This window comes from Panthera uncia (assembly GCF_023721935.1).
Source record: "Panthera uncia isolate 11264 chromosome B3 unlocalized genomic scaffold, Puncia_PCG_1.0 HiC_scaffold_1, whole genome shotgun sequence".
Classification (NCBI taxonomy): domain Eukaryota; kingdom Metazoa; phylum Chordata; class Mammalia; order Carnivora; family Felidae; genus Panthera; species Panthera uncia.
In genome coordinates, this window is record NW_026057582.1 from 65,407,541 (window position 1) to 65,422,699 (window position 15,159).

At 34.0% G+C, this 15,159-nt stretch overlaps 1 protein-coding gene and 1 long non-coding RNA gene across 13 annotated transcripts in view; one reads left to right on the plus strand and one right to left on the minus strand.

The window, feature by feature from the left end:
- LOC125909609 (uncharacterized) overlaps window positions 1-15,159 on the plus strand; it is a 31,043-nt gene that overhangs the window by 4,133 nt on the left and 11,751 nt on the right. Inside the window, exon 2 of the long non-coding RNA XR_007453743.1 lies at window positions 1,339-1,418. This is a non-coding gene — a long non-coding RNA (uncharacterized LOC125909609). The remainder of the gene's footprint in view (window positions 1-1,338; window positions 1,419-15,159) is intronic.
- G2E3 (G2/M-phase specific E3 ubiquitin protein ligase) overlaps window positions 1,067-15,159 on the minus strand; it is a 63,226-nt gene continuing 49,133 nt past the window's right edge. For 10 of the 12 annotated variants that reach the window (XM_049612952.1, XM_049612951.1, XM_049612954.1 and 7 more), the window contains 5 exons: window positions 14,488-14,795; window positions 11,647-11,828; window positions 7,546-7,718; window positions 2,578-2,768; window positions 1,067-1,455 (listed from right to left, as the gene is read on the minus strand). In XM_049612952.1, the coding sequence (XP_049468909.1) occupies window positions 1,199-1,455; window positions 2,578-2,768; window positions 7,546-7,718; window positions 11,647-11,828; window positions 14,488-14,795 (1,111 nt within the window). In that variant the 3' untranslated portion in view covers window positions 1,067-1,198. Of the gene's footprint in view, window positions 1,456-2,577; window positions 2,769-3,260; window positions 3,480-7,545; window positions 7,719-11,646; window positions 11,829-14,487; window positions 14,796-15,159 lie in introns of those variants that run through there. The other 2 variants (XR_007453742.1, XM_049612960.1) reach the window with 2 other exon arrangements.

Genomic DNA, 15,159 nt, shown 5'->3' on the forward strand with positions numbered 1-15,159 from the left:
TATGATTTTTTTGTTACTTTTAGGTGTTCTTTAATTTTTAGTAACATTAATAAAGTTTAAAAGGCAAGGAAAGGTAAAGAGTTTATAGTAAGATACAATGAAACACTATAGTTAATTCTGCATGGTGACATCAGAGTGGGTTTTTCATTCTATTTGCATTTCTTTCTCATGTTTCTAGGTTGCTTTTATAATAACAATATCTTTCAAGAGCAAAGAAGATAACTGTATAACACAGTGGTACCAGTTTACCTATCATACAACCATCTTGATAATAAATAACTGTCAAATAGTCAAACCTACCACATGGCGATGCAGAGATAACTGAGACACCAAAAATGATTCTGGATCAGACATAATGTGATTTAATACAACACAGGGGATACAGAGAGGGTAAAAAAATCCTATGATTAAAGACAAGGCTTTAAAGAAGACACTTTCTTAGGTATTTTCAACTATATTTTATCCACCTCAGAAGTGTTCTTAAGACCATATGGAATGTCCATAGATTTTAGGATATTTGTGCAATTCTGCTTTTCATATAATACTTCCCATTAGGCATAATCTAATTGCAGTGAAGGTCTGTTTTAATATAAATCAGTAATCTAAAAGCATTTTTAATCAATTTAGTGCCATCCTAGAAAAAAAACAAAACAAAACAAAACACTTATAACACGTTCCCTGGAATATATGCCTTTGATTTATATAACAGGATTTATCAATTAGCTTTTCTATTTAATGCTTTAAAATAAAATAAGAAATAATTTGAAAATTTTGTAAAACTAGAAAAAACATTGTGGCATCCTATAGCTAATACTAATTTGCAGAAATAGTGAATACAAGTTTTTTCCCCCATATATATGTATGTATGTATATATATATATATATATATATATATATATATATATATATATCATGCTATTATACTTGAAAAAAGTCTGTACAGCTATTTTAAAACTATTTATATTAAAGTTTATGAAGCATGTATTTTAAGAAAATAGAAAAATATCAACTTTGACTGGTATACTTTAACACAAAAAGTTTTTAGCTTAAATGGCCAAAACATCCCTTTATGTTCATATCATAAATTTTATTGGGCCAAGAAGCTGACAAGTTTGTTCAAAAATGATGATGGACAGATTTCTGAAACAAAAAAGTATCAATAGCAGCTTTTAAAGAAGCATGTCTTTGTTCAAAACATTTAATGTCCAATGTAGTGAGTACTTTCTTCCTTTTCTAGTCTTAGAGTGTTTTTTATGGCAAAATCCATATTTTCTTGAAATTCTTGATATGTATTGGTGATTGGAAGAGCTAAACAGTTATTACACTTGTTTCCAACAGGAAAATCCATATGAAGACACTCAATTGAAGGAGTGGGTTTAAATCCAGCAGGTGGAATGGAATTGCAACCAGTTGCAAAAGTTAGAATGTCTTCCATTGTTACTGCAGATTTACCATCTGAAAAGTTTACCAAAAAATAAATCCATGTTATATATATTGCTATCATCATAGACTCTTTCCCAACTAGACAGTGAATGAATATTTAAAGGCAGAGAATCTAACATCTATCTTAGACAAACTAAATCACCAGATCAAATATAATAAGAGGAAAACTGTATATCCAATAAATGTTTATTTGAACCTCAAAGTAGAACTCAGAAAATCATTTAGTAGAACTACTCATTATACATTCGAATGCCTTCTCTAATATAAAATTATCATATAATTAAAGAGATTCAGTGGGCATGATAATAAAAATAATTTTAAACCATTTCCGGATCATCCCTATTTAAGAAACTAGTTCATCAAATGCAGAGAGGAAAAATAAATGGTGTAAAACAACTAAACAGCCCACCTAAAAAGAATTTTAACTAAAATTTAAATCCTTCCTGCTCAATTTAAATGGAATGATTTTACATAGCTAATGCTCAATGATATTTACCATTTCCATAGCCCTAAGCAATGGATGAAGAATAATTCAATTTAACTTAATATTGCAAAAGATGAAATCGATGACTAGTTTTAGGATTACTCTATGCTGTGGCAATCCCCTATTTATTTATTTTTCAAGTTTTTATTTAAATAACAGTTAATTAACATACGATGTAATATCAGTTTCAGGAGTAGAATTTAGTGATTCACCACTTACATACAGCACCCAATGCTCATCACAGCAAGTGCCCTCCTTAATGCCCATCACTCATTTAAACCATCCTGCTGCCCACCTCCCTTCCAGCAACTCTCAGTTTGTTCTCTATAATTGAGTCTTATGGTTTGCCTCCCTCTCTTATTTTTTCTCCTTTGCCTATGTTCATCTGTTTTGTTTCTTAAAATTACACATAAGAATGCCTTTCACCTCAAATTATCAAGAGGACAATATATTGCAAAATTTAACTTTACTCTGTAATCTTTCCTGATCACTTTTAACTCAGTCATATAAACTTGTCTTGAAATACATTCTGTAAATATGGAGTTAGATGAAAAGTCTTATTACCAAAAAGCAAAACTCAAAGAAATAAACTAATATACTATAACAAATTTTCTAAGACAATTAAAAAAAAAAATAAAACATCCACATACCCTCAACAGCCTGTAAATAACTGTTCCAAAACCCCAAAGACTGTACATTGGATAATGTGCGGACTGTAAAAAGATCACTAAGGATTTCTGCAGAAAGATTCTCAGGTTTATGACAGAAGATGCTATAAAATGCTTCTGGGTAAGTCTGAATTTTCTCCAAAACACCAAGAGTTTTCAGACCCTGCTTAAAACTTAAGAGAAATAAACAATAAGCCAACATTTATACATGTGTTTGGTATTACAATTACAAATTAACATTTCTAGCTAATTTACTACCACATATACTTACATATGAGGAAAAATATATAATAATATAGATATACATGATACTTTTAAATCAATAACAAACAGGTATACTAATATAAAATTAATATTTTATCTGCTCACATTATTTGAGTTTATAAACTAGTTATAAATTAAGCTAACAACTTTTTAAGAGGAAAAAAGCAGACATGTGAAGTATTTTACACTGCAAAGTTAGTTGGTAGAAGAATGAAGATGCCTGGAGAATGCAAAGAAAAATAGTAGTAATAAATCTTAGCCACATAAAAAAATTAAAAGAAATTAAGAAGACAAAAAAAAGTGGGAATATGTTTGTTATATACATGACAGAAAACGAATTTCTCTAATATACAAAAAATTGAAGTCATTTTTCTGAAAGAACAATCTAATAGGAAATGAGCTAAATATGAATGGATAATTAACAAAATACAAGTAAACTTTTAAAAATGCACATTCTTACTAGTAAGGAAGAATGGACGTTTATTTTTGCCTTTTAGACTGACTGAGCCCTACCTGTGGCTCTAGATCCCCTACCCACCTTCTTAGGTACCTGCTACAGATTCATCTCCTTTTCTATTGGCTTTTCCTCCAGAGCACAGAAATGTGCTTATCTTTCCCATCTTTAAATAGAAAAAAAAAATTCTTTCAATCCCATCTGTTTTCCTTTCTAAGTAGATGGTCAAGTAGGAGACCACCCACTTGAAAGATTCATGTACATTCACTATCTTCATTTGCTTATTTCCTATTCACTTTTATTCCATTCCTGTCTGTATCTGAGGAAAAACTGCCCTAAGTTCATGAATGATCTCCTTCTACAGCATCAGTCTTCTGGTTTCTCTTATTTCTCTGGCCAGATCGTTTCAGGCTCTTACAAAGCATCGTCTTTCTTTATTTTGCCTTAAATGTTGCTGTTTCTCCCTCACTGATCTGTAACAAGGCCAATTTCTCTTCTCCCTTACCCTCTCCCATGGCTGTATTTAGCAGGTATACACTCACTCATCACTATAAAATCTATTACCTCCAGCCCAGAAATATACCCAACAGGCTAATTGTTACCATATATTCCAAGCAACCAAACAATTATCAAGTCCAAAAGAAAGTTAATTAGCTTGCTACCAGAATCTGAACCATAATTGACAGTATATGACTCCATTATCCCTCAAATTAGGATAGCTAAATCTAAAAGTCATCCTTAACTATTTCCTCTTCCATCCCTTATTACCTAGTCCTATGAATTTCCTTTTCTGAAATCCCTTTTATCTACTCATTTCTCTGTATACCCCTCTACCACCCTATTACAAACCACTTGCAGAGGAATTGTATCAGGCATGCAAATTCCCAAGTTTGTTTCCATGCTCTAGCTCTAGAGATGTGCCAGAAACAAACCCTAATACTGTCAGTCATCCTGACGTAGACTGAAAAGACGTAGACTTTTTCCTTTGGAAAAAAGGTCTAAATAAATATAATTAAAGATCTTGAGATCATCCAATCTAGATTACTTGGGCTGTCTAAATACAATGACAAGTGGATTATAAAGTGTCTCTTTATAAGAGACACAGAGAGGAAAAGGCCATGTGATAGAGATTCTAAACTACAAGTATTTTCTACTGCGGAGTGATCTCCAGAATATATTGCCAATTAAAAAAAAAAAAAAGACCAGAAAAAAGAGTGGATGGTATGTTACTATTTATCTAATAAAAGAAATTAGTACACATTCACACCAATATTTATCTGCTATCATTAAAAAAAACCCCAAGTAGAGGTGCCTGGGTGGCTCAGTCGGTTAAGTGCCTAATTTCCCTCAGGTCGTATCTCATGACTCATGAGTTTGAGCCTCGCATCAGGCTCTGTGCTGACAGCTCAGAGCCTGAAGTCTGCTTCGGATACTCTCTCCCTCTCTCTCTCTGCCCCTCCCCCACTCAGTCTCTTTCTGTTTCTCAAAAATAAATAAACATTAAAACAAATTTTTTAAACCCATAAATAATAGAAAGATAAACAATGAAAATCACTAAAATGATTACTTCATCAGGGAATGAAAGGTGAATGTGATAAAGATGAAAGCTATACCCCCCTGAATACAACTGGTATCATAGAGCTGAGTTTTTTTTGTTTTTTTTTTTGAGAAAGAGAGGGTGAGAATGGACACAAGTTGGGGAGGGGCAGACAGAGAAAAGTGGGGAAAGAGAGAATCCCAAGCAGAGTCTGTGCTGTCAGTGCAGAGCCCGATGCAGGGCTTGAATTCACAAACTGTGAGATGGTGACCTGAGCCAAAATCAAAAATCGGACACTTAACCGACTAAGCCACCCAGGTGCCCCTGAGTTCTTCCAATATACTTTCATTATAGATTAGACTTTGGAACCATGCAAATATTTGACATTATTTTAAAATAAAACAAAATTTTTAAAAATAACAAAAAATAGAGGTGCCTGGGTGGCTCAATCCATTAAGCATCTGATTTTTTTTTTTTTATTTTTTAATATATGAAATTTACTGTCAAATTGGTTTCCATACAACACCCAGTGCTCATCCCAAAAGGTGCCCTCCTCAATACCCATCACCCACCCTGCCCTCCCTCCCACCCCCCATCAACCCTCAGTTTGTTCTCAGTTTTTAACAGTCTCTTATGCTTTGGCTCTCTCCCACTCTAACCTCTTTTTTTTTTTTCCTTCCCCTCCCCCATGGGTTTCTGTTAAGTTTCTCAGGATCCACATAAGAGTGAAACCATATGGTATCTGTCTTTCTCTGTATGGCTTATTTCACTAAGCATCTGACTCTTGATGTGAGGTCACGATCTCACAGTGGTGAGATCGGCATCACGTTGGGCTCTGCACTGAGTATGGAATGGAGCCTGCTTGGGATTCTCTCCTTCCCCACTTTTCTCTCTCTGTCCCCCCCCCCCCAACTTACGTCCATTCTCACCCTCTCTTTCTCAAAGGAAATAAACATTAATAAAAATAATAAGTAGGGGCTCCTGGGTGGCTCAGTAGGTTGAGCGTCTGACTTTGGCTCAGGTCATGATTTCATGGTTTGTGACTTCGAGCCTCACACAGGGCTCTGTGCTGACAGCTCAGAGCTTGGAGCCTACTTCGGATTCTGTGTCTCCTCCTCTCTCTGCCCCTCCCATGCTCATGCTCTGTCTCTCTCTCTCAATAATAAATAAATGTTAAAAAAAAAAAAAAAAAAGAAAGAAAAAAGAAGAAAAATAAGTAAAAATTATTAAAAATAAAAAATGAAAATAAAATGTATATTCAGTTAGTAGTATAAAAACAGAATATTCCAAATGTTTTTAAAATACAATAATTTACACAGCGCTAGAAAAATGTTAATCTGTTTTCAATACTAATATGGTATTGGTGATAATGTTGGTAATGTTATTTGAGACTGTTATTAATGAAATGTGGAATAAATCAAGTGAGTAATTATTTCATACTTTAATTCTCCTGTGTTGTTGACAACTAAGATTCTCAACATGGAGCAAAGAAAAAGTTAAAAATCTTGTAGTAGTGAATTTGAAGTTATCACTAAAAGCCAATATATTTTTTACCTTAAAAACCTGAAACCAAACCAAAACAGCCCTGTATTTCCTAGTTTGGCTCCACTGAAAAGGCCTAAAAACAGTGACTGATCTGGCAAAAATAAGCATTCCTAGCATCCAGATTGTGTTTTTCAAATACTATTCCCCTTTCAAAGAAACAAAGGTTCCTTAGTTCAAAATGCAAAACAGAACCTGAAAGACCTCATCATACCATACAGCAAGAAAGCTATCATAGATCATTAAGGTTAACATCAGAAGAACTCAAAAAAGAGGCGCCTGGATGGTGTAGTCAGTTGAGTGTCCGACTTCAACTCAGGTCATGATCTCATGGTTTCATGAGTTCAAGCCCCACATCGTGTCACTGCTGTCAGCTCCAAGCCCACTTTAGATCCTCTGTCCCTCTTTCTGCCCCTTTCCCGCTCATGCTTGCACTCTCTCTCTCAAAAATAAAGAGACATTAAAAAAAAAAAAAAAAACTCAAAAGAAACAAAAGAAGATTTACAATGGCAAAATATGGAGACAATTAGAACTTAAGTGTAATGGTTTTGAACGCATCAAATGTATTTAAATCTATGGATTAACAAAGGTAAATGAACAAGACTGGCCACAGGCTGACTAGTAATTATTAGATTTGTGTGGTGATTACACGGTGTCCCAGTATGCTTACTTTCATATGTATTTTATATTATGAGAATAGAAAAAATGTGAGAACCATAAATTTCCAAACTTCTTTTAAGGGTGACTAGAACAAAAAGTTTGAAGACCAGTGTTCTAAGCTAACAAAGAGCAAAGCTCACACCTACCTTGTTAATCAAAGAATGCTTAGTACTTATTACCCAGCAGACAACAGGTGCTCAATAAATAGTTATTAAGTGAATGAGCAGAAGTCGAATAGTTGGCTTATATGCTAAGAAATTTAAAATATTTTTTATTTAGAAAAATAATTGTAAGTTGAGACAATGATTACTTTTCCTACCCAAGTATGAGACATTTACACAAGTCCATATAAAAGGGTTAGAACAGTAACTATCCTTAAGACATTAGTTTTAAAGCACTATTTAAAATAGCTTAAATTTTTATCAAATGTATCTAACATTATAAGACAATCACTTTAAACACCTAATTTGAGAGAATCATATAAACAACTTACCTTTCAAAGGGTGCTTGGACTCTCTTAATTACATGGTAAACTAGTATATCTTTTGCCAACATGTATTTGTCACTTATTGATGTTATAAGTCTTAGACATCCAATAAGCTCAAGATAGTTATAGCATTCATTTACTATTGAGTTTAAGTCAGCCACAGTTGTTGCAGTATTTACCTATAATGAAGAAAATATACCCAGTTTACCCATTTACGTGTGAATGATATTTACATTCAAATGACACTTACTACTTTAAATTTAATTCTAGAGAACACCAGAGTGGAGTGAAAGTATATCAAGAATTATTTTTCTATAATAAATGTATGGCAATCCAGTTTAATAAAGTGTAAATTTCTGCCTTCAAGAAACATAAGAGTTTATGCCACTTTAATATAGAAATTTATTTACATCTGAGGCAACAATTGACACAGAACAGTTACATAGCATGAGAGAGGCAAATGAGATAACCTGAGATTTCATGAGAGTATCAGCTAAGACTTAAAAGAGGGATAGAATCAAAAGAATAGTTGAGGGAAAAACATAAAACAAAGAAATTCTTGACCATTTATATGCCAGACACTTCCATATAGGTTAGCTCTTTAACAAAATTACACAGGGAAAGAAAGATTAAATATAGGAAGCATTCAGGGTGCCTGAGTGGCTCAGTCAGTTAATCGTCTGGCTCTGGATTTTGGCTCAGGTCATGGTCTCATGGTTTGAGATGGAGCCCCGCATCAGGCTCCGCACTGATGGTACAGGGTCTTGGTATTCTCTCTGCCCCTCCCTCGCTATAAACAAACTTAAAAAAAAAAAAAAAATAGAAAGCAGTCAATAGTCTATTTGAATAGAAAACTTCCTTTTTATTTATTCCTTCCAAAAGACTTTTTTTCAGAGATTTACATGATTTTCCTCATTCATTTCAGATCTCTGCTGAAATCCCAGAAGTTTTTCCTGACTACCCTCATCAAAATACTACCTTCACACTCAGAGACTAACAGTTGGGTAATATTACCTTATGCCCCCAAACCCAACCTGAGTTTTAGTTAGGCACACAGCCAAACTTTCCTTACAGCTCAATGTGGCTATATGTGATTAAGAGCTGTCTAATGGAATGTGAGTGTCAAACTTCTCTGAACTCTACTTCTATTTCCTCCTTTAAGAACAACCTTCATGTAGATAAAGACGATGTCATGATTACACAAGAGATGAGGGAATCCAATTCCCTAGATGACTTGGTGTATCATAACTATACTGCTAAAATAGAAGCCCTCTGAAAGGTCAGAGACCATTTTACATTTTGTGAACCATAGGGTGTCTATTGCAACTACTCAATTCTGCCACTATAGTGTGAAAGTTGTCACAGACACAAAACAAATGGGAAATGGGTAGGGTTGTGTTCCAATAAAACTTTTATTTATAACAAAAGAGGCAGCAGGCCAGACTTGGCCTACAGCCATAATTTGTCAGACTCTACACTAAAATCTAGATAACAAGTTTTGGAGATATGAGTATCTGTTGGGGTCTCTGTTAGGGAAGCTAAGACTAAGCTCCAACTTATTATACCCCAAACATTACCTCCTCTCCTATTCTGTTTTACTTATTTTTTTAAATGTTTGTTTATTTTTGAGACAGAGAGAGAGAGAGAGAGAGAGAGAGAGAGAGAGAAAGAAACAGAATATGAGTGGGAGAGGAACAGAGAGAGAAGGAGACACAGAATCTGAAGCAGGTTCCTGGCTCTGAGCTGTCAGCGCAGAGCCCAATGTGGGGCTTGAACTCACAAACTGTGAGATTGTGACCTGAGCCGAAGTCAGATGCTTAACTGACCGAGACACCCAGGTGCCCCCTGTTTTACTTATTTTTATAATACATTTTACTACATGACAGTATATTTATTTATCTTCTGTCCTCCCTCTAAAATGTAAATTTCAAGGAAGCAGGGACTTTGGTTCACTACCCTATCTTCAGTGATGAACCAGTATAGGGTACCTAGTTACTTAACTAAATGAATGAACAAACATGGATAGAAGCACAGAAATAGGAGTAGATAAAGCCATGAGGAGGGCTGGAAGTCTTAAATGCCCTAATGAAGAGCCTAACTTTGTTCAATAGGTATTGAGAAGTCACTGAAGATTCCTGAGGAAGAAAGCAATGTGGTCATAACTACTTTTCAAAGAATCATCCTGAATAAGAATATTAGAATAATATCCTAATTATTTAAGCCTAGACATAATTTGAGTTTGGTACAGTAAGTGCATTTGAAATAAGAAGGAAGGGCTGAAGATAAGCCACTTTTAGAGACAGATGACTTGACACACACTGATAAATAGAATACGGAGGAATGAAAATGACCCATTCTCCAGAAAGGCATGGAAATAAGAAATCTCTTGAAAACAAAAATCAGGCAAAAAAACCCCACAAATTCTGGGGAAAAAATAGTTCTGTCTTAAATATATTTGGCTTAGTGTGTCAGCAAGATTCAGATCCTATTTGATATAAAAGTCTAGGGGCTCAACAACACAAGTCTGGGAATCATTTAGAAGGTTATGGGCGAGGAGAAGGTTTCCAAATAGTACAGAGTGAGGACTGTTAAGACAAACCTAAAAACTATGCCAAGTTTCAGGAGTAGGAAGAAGTAAATATTAAAAAAAAAAAACACAAAAACAAAAAAAAACCCCACAAAAACAAAAAAACAAAAAACTGTAGAGATGAATTCCAAGACAGTGGTGATTACAAAAGGAGATGAGGAAAGAAAGGCCTTTGCATATGGTGATTTAGATCCCTGGAGATCAGCTACAAACTAGGGAACTTGGGATAATGGTGGTGGGAACAGAAGCCTGACTATAAGAAGAAATGAATATGAAAGAGAAAGCTGAAACAATGAAGTTATAATAAAGTACATGTTTTAGTAAAGAGGAAAAAAGGAAAAATGAGTTGAAGAGTTAAAGGGTTAATTTAAACTACCATTTTAGGATGAAGTGTTTTGGGCCAAATAAAAAAGACAGACTTCCATCTTTCTTACTTTGTAGTTTTAAAACTGAGGCTTAACAAGATTAACTGATATGCCCAAGGTTACACAGTTTATAGCACTTATTTTAAATTAAAATCTGACTTCTGAGCATGTGCTTTTAAACATTAAACTATACTACCTATCAATTGAGACAACAGAGTAGGCTTAAACAGGAAGGAGGTTAAAGGAAAAAAAGTTGAATGGATTTCAGTGTCTCCATTAGTTTCCAAATCAGTAACACGTATGTAGACAGGGATACTTATAGGGCATTATGATAGTTAAATTTTGTTTGTAAGGTCATATGTAGTACAGGGCTCAAAAAATCGTAACTATTTTTAGGTGGAAACACTGAGTCTCCCCACTGTTTCCATAAAGAAGAAATTCAGCCTTGTCCTTCTCTCCACCTAGCACTCTTACCTCCCTGTAGGAGTTAAAGTTTTGTTTTTTTTTTTTAATTTTTTTTTTTTTCAACGTTTTTTATTTATTTTTGGGACAGAGAGAGACAGAGCATGAACGGGGGAGGGGCAGAGAGAGAGGGAGACACAGAATCGGAAACAGGCTCCAGGCTCCGAGCCATCAGCCCAGAGCCTGACGCGGGGCTCAAACTCACGGACCGCGAGATCGTGACCTGGCTGAAGTCGGACGCTTAACCGACTGCGCCACCCAGGCGCCCCTAGAGTAAGTTTTTTGACTGATAAGCCAAGTCCTTGCTCTCTTCATATCCATGTGCCTATAGGAAAGTACACTTTCATCTGCTCTCTAGCAGGCAATAAGGAGCCTGCCTTATGTTGTTTCTAGCAGGGTAGATAAATCCATCTAATTCTGAGGAGTGTTAACAAGCCATTTTGACCAAAGACCAAAGTCACATTATCCAATTGGTTGTATCAACATTAAGCCTGGCCCTTTGATCTCTAGTTGTCTGACCTTACTTAACATCTATCTCTTAATTGGTTGTGAACTCTGCTGGTAAACAGAACTAATGATGTTACACCTTAACTACCACAAAAAGAGAAGTATTATTCTATCATAGGTCCATCATTTATATTCAAATATAACTAGAATATAGTCTTTATTTTAATAAACAAGTACATTTCTTACCCTGATTATCATTTGTGCCACGTCAAAGTCTGAAACATCGTCTAAAATTGGTTGGGTATTTTCTGGTCCATAAACAAGGCAGTTAAACAAGGTTTTAGAAAAGAAACCAGGTGAAGGACCACCATGAACCAAGGAAATGGCAAGGATTTTGCCAGCTTCATAGTAAAGATTCTCTTTCAGAGCTGTAAATACAGATAAAAATACATCAAATATAATTATTTTATTATTATAAGATAACCATCATATGTGATGAATACATATACAGTAAAATTAAATACCCCAAAACTTAGACTTAAATAAATGTAAAATAACTTAATTCACAGAAATTAGAATCATGTATAAAATATAGATCTCACCTAAATATATTTTTCTGAATAAAAAATGACCCATAATAGAAAAATGTAAATACAGAAAATCTTTTAATACAAAAATCACCTATAATCCTATCACCAGAATAACCAGTGTGCACATTTTGATGTAAATTTCTCATATGTATATTACTATATACACAAATAGTTTGACTTCTGCATTTTTTCACTTATTATATTGTAAACTTTTTCTGTTATTCAAAATTATTCAAATTTACAGTTAATAAATGTATTAAGACTAATTTACAAATGTGCTACAATGTAAACCATCTTACAATGGCTATGTTAGCTAAGTTACATTTTCAATTATATGAGACACAATATTAACACCTATTTCCATATTCTTGTTTATATATCTTTGGTTACTTGATTACTATAAATTCCTACATATGCTAGTAGTTCAAAAGACGTAAACATTTTTAAGGTTGTTGATACATAGCGCTAAATTATCTTCCAAATGGCACAAATTTACTCCCAACAGTATATGCTATCTTACCATGTAATCACAGATTTCAATATTTTTAAAATTATCATTTAAAATGTTTTAGCTAAGTGAAGTAAGTCAGAAAAAGACTAATATCCTATGATTTCACTCATATGTGGAATTTAAGAAACAAAGCAAACCAGCGAAGGGAAAAATATGACAGAGAGAGATACACACACAAATCAAGAAACAGACTCTTAGGAATAGAGAACAAACAGATGATTACCAGAGGGGACAGAGGTGGGGGGATGTGTTAAATAGGTAATGGGGACTAAGGAGTGCACTTGTCATGATGAGCAGAGGGTGATATATGAAGTGTCAAGTTACTATATTGTACACCTGAAAGTAATATAACACTGTATGTTAGCTACCTTAAATTAAAATAAAAACTTAAAAATAAATAAAATGTTTTAGGTACTTTGATAAATCAAAAAGATATCATGTAAATTTTCCTTAAAATTGTTCTGAGCAAATTATTAATAAGTAACATTATCAATACATGAACTAAATGAAATCTCCTCAACAATAATAACTTTATATGCAATGTATTAGCAGTCACATTTTACAGTTGAACACCCTGAGTTCCAGAGAGGGCTACATAATTAACCTAAGGATGTAAAACTACTGAAGTAGATGTAAACGAAACTGAATTCAGATTTTGTGAATTCATGCACTCATTCACTGCACCAAAACTATCTTGAGTTAACACTGCTGATTATTTGGAGTGTGTTTTGTTGTTGTTTTTTGTTTTGTTTTTTTTTCTTTAAAAAAATTTTTTTTTTTAACGTTTATTTATTTTTGAGACAGAGAGAGACAGAGCATGAATGGGGGAGGGTCAGAGAGAGACGGAGACACAGAATCCGAAACAGGCTCCAGGCTCAGAGTTGTCAGCACAGAGCCCAACGCGGGGCTCGAACTCATGGACTGCGAGATCATGACCCGAGCCGAAGTCGGACACCCAACCGACTGAGCCACCCAGGCGCCCCTGTTTTTTGTTTTTTAAAAGGAGTTTAGAATTAAACTCAGTGTAGTGCATATAATACAAATAAATCTTGATAGTTCTCAATTATTTTAATGATTCAGGCAAAAGTGAGGAAGTTCTATGACATACATAGAAAGAAATTCAAATGGAATAAAATGAGACTTCTTTCAAATTTCCTATTACAGCAAAAGTGGTATAAAAGCTCCTAAAGAGTGCTAGAATTAACCATGCTTTTTTTTAATTAAAAAAGGTTTTTTAACCATCTTCTGAGATGCATGTTTTAATTCCTTACCAGAGAAGTATCATATACATAATTTCACACAAAAAATTCTTGAAAGCAAAAGTACATTAAAAAATCCATTACAGGGGCGCCTGGGTGGCTCAGTCGGTTAAGTGTCCAACTTCTGCTCAGGTCATGATCTCACAGTTCGTGAGTTTGAGCCCCGCATTGGGCTCTGTGCTGACAGCTCAGAGCCTGGAGCCTGCTTCAGATTCTGTGTCTCCTTCTCTCTCTGTTCCTCCCCTGCTCTGTCTCTGTCTCTCTCAAAAATAAAGATTAAAAAAATTAAAAAAAAATCCATTACATATGGACCAGAATAGTATCTGATAAAAATCCTAGGTTGTAAAGAAACATCCTATCAGCAAACTCCAAATATGTGAACAAGAAGGGCTCAAATAATCATCCATTCCATTTGGCTACATTATTCAAATGAAATTACAATGAATGTAAAGTACATTTTTAAGAAGCTACACTTAATTATGAATTCACTCCAAGGAGGATATTTGTTATAAAGAAATTAAGCATATTCTTAAATAAAAAACGTTTCACTATAAAATTTACTTGTAAAAGTATCACTCCCCCTTCTCTTTTCTGTGATTCAATCGGTATTTTATGAACAAAGTGAACTATACATTTCGACCACAGGACTGAATAGTAATTCTAACCAACTATCTCCTTCTTTATACATGGTATCTTCAGTAGGTACAATAATAAATAAAACAATTACCTTGAGAATTTAGAGACAAGTTCTTAGACAAGGACCCTTCAAATATTGGTGAATTCTCAAGATGCTGCATTAAGAGACTTAGGAATTCTTGCTTTGATCCAGGATGTTCTCTTCCAAAATTATCATTTTCATTAACATATGCTACTTCAATTGTGTATGAAGGATTAAAGTTTTGATTTCTGAATCCATCTAAGGCACTATTCCAGATATTGGCTTTATTAATCCATAATCTTTTAGCTTTTTTTTTAATTTGAAATCCTAATTCCATTATTATTGTTGATATATCTCTTCTAAATTTGCTGCCTTGCCTATAAAACATGAATTTAAACATAAAAGTTAAGTACTCTAAAGTACTTCATGTGACACAGCAGTTATATAGCCAATAAAAAAATAGAAAACTACATTAAAAGGAAGTTCTTCACCAACTCCCACCCAAAAGCACACAATAGGTCCCCTATTATTTTGATTTGATTCTAAATTCTTGACTTCTTCCCAATTTCCTACCAAATTAAAATGTAATGTCATAAATGATTTATGAGAATGTTGATAGATCTTTATATCAAATTTGATCATTTTAGTAGATTCAGATATAAGAGTCAGAAGCTCAGAATCTCACCATCTTGGCCAATGGCTATAATAAACAGTTGCTTAAGTGTATTTCAAGTTCACGAG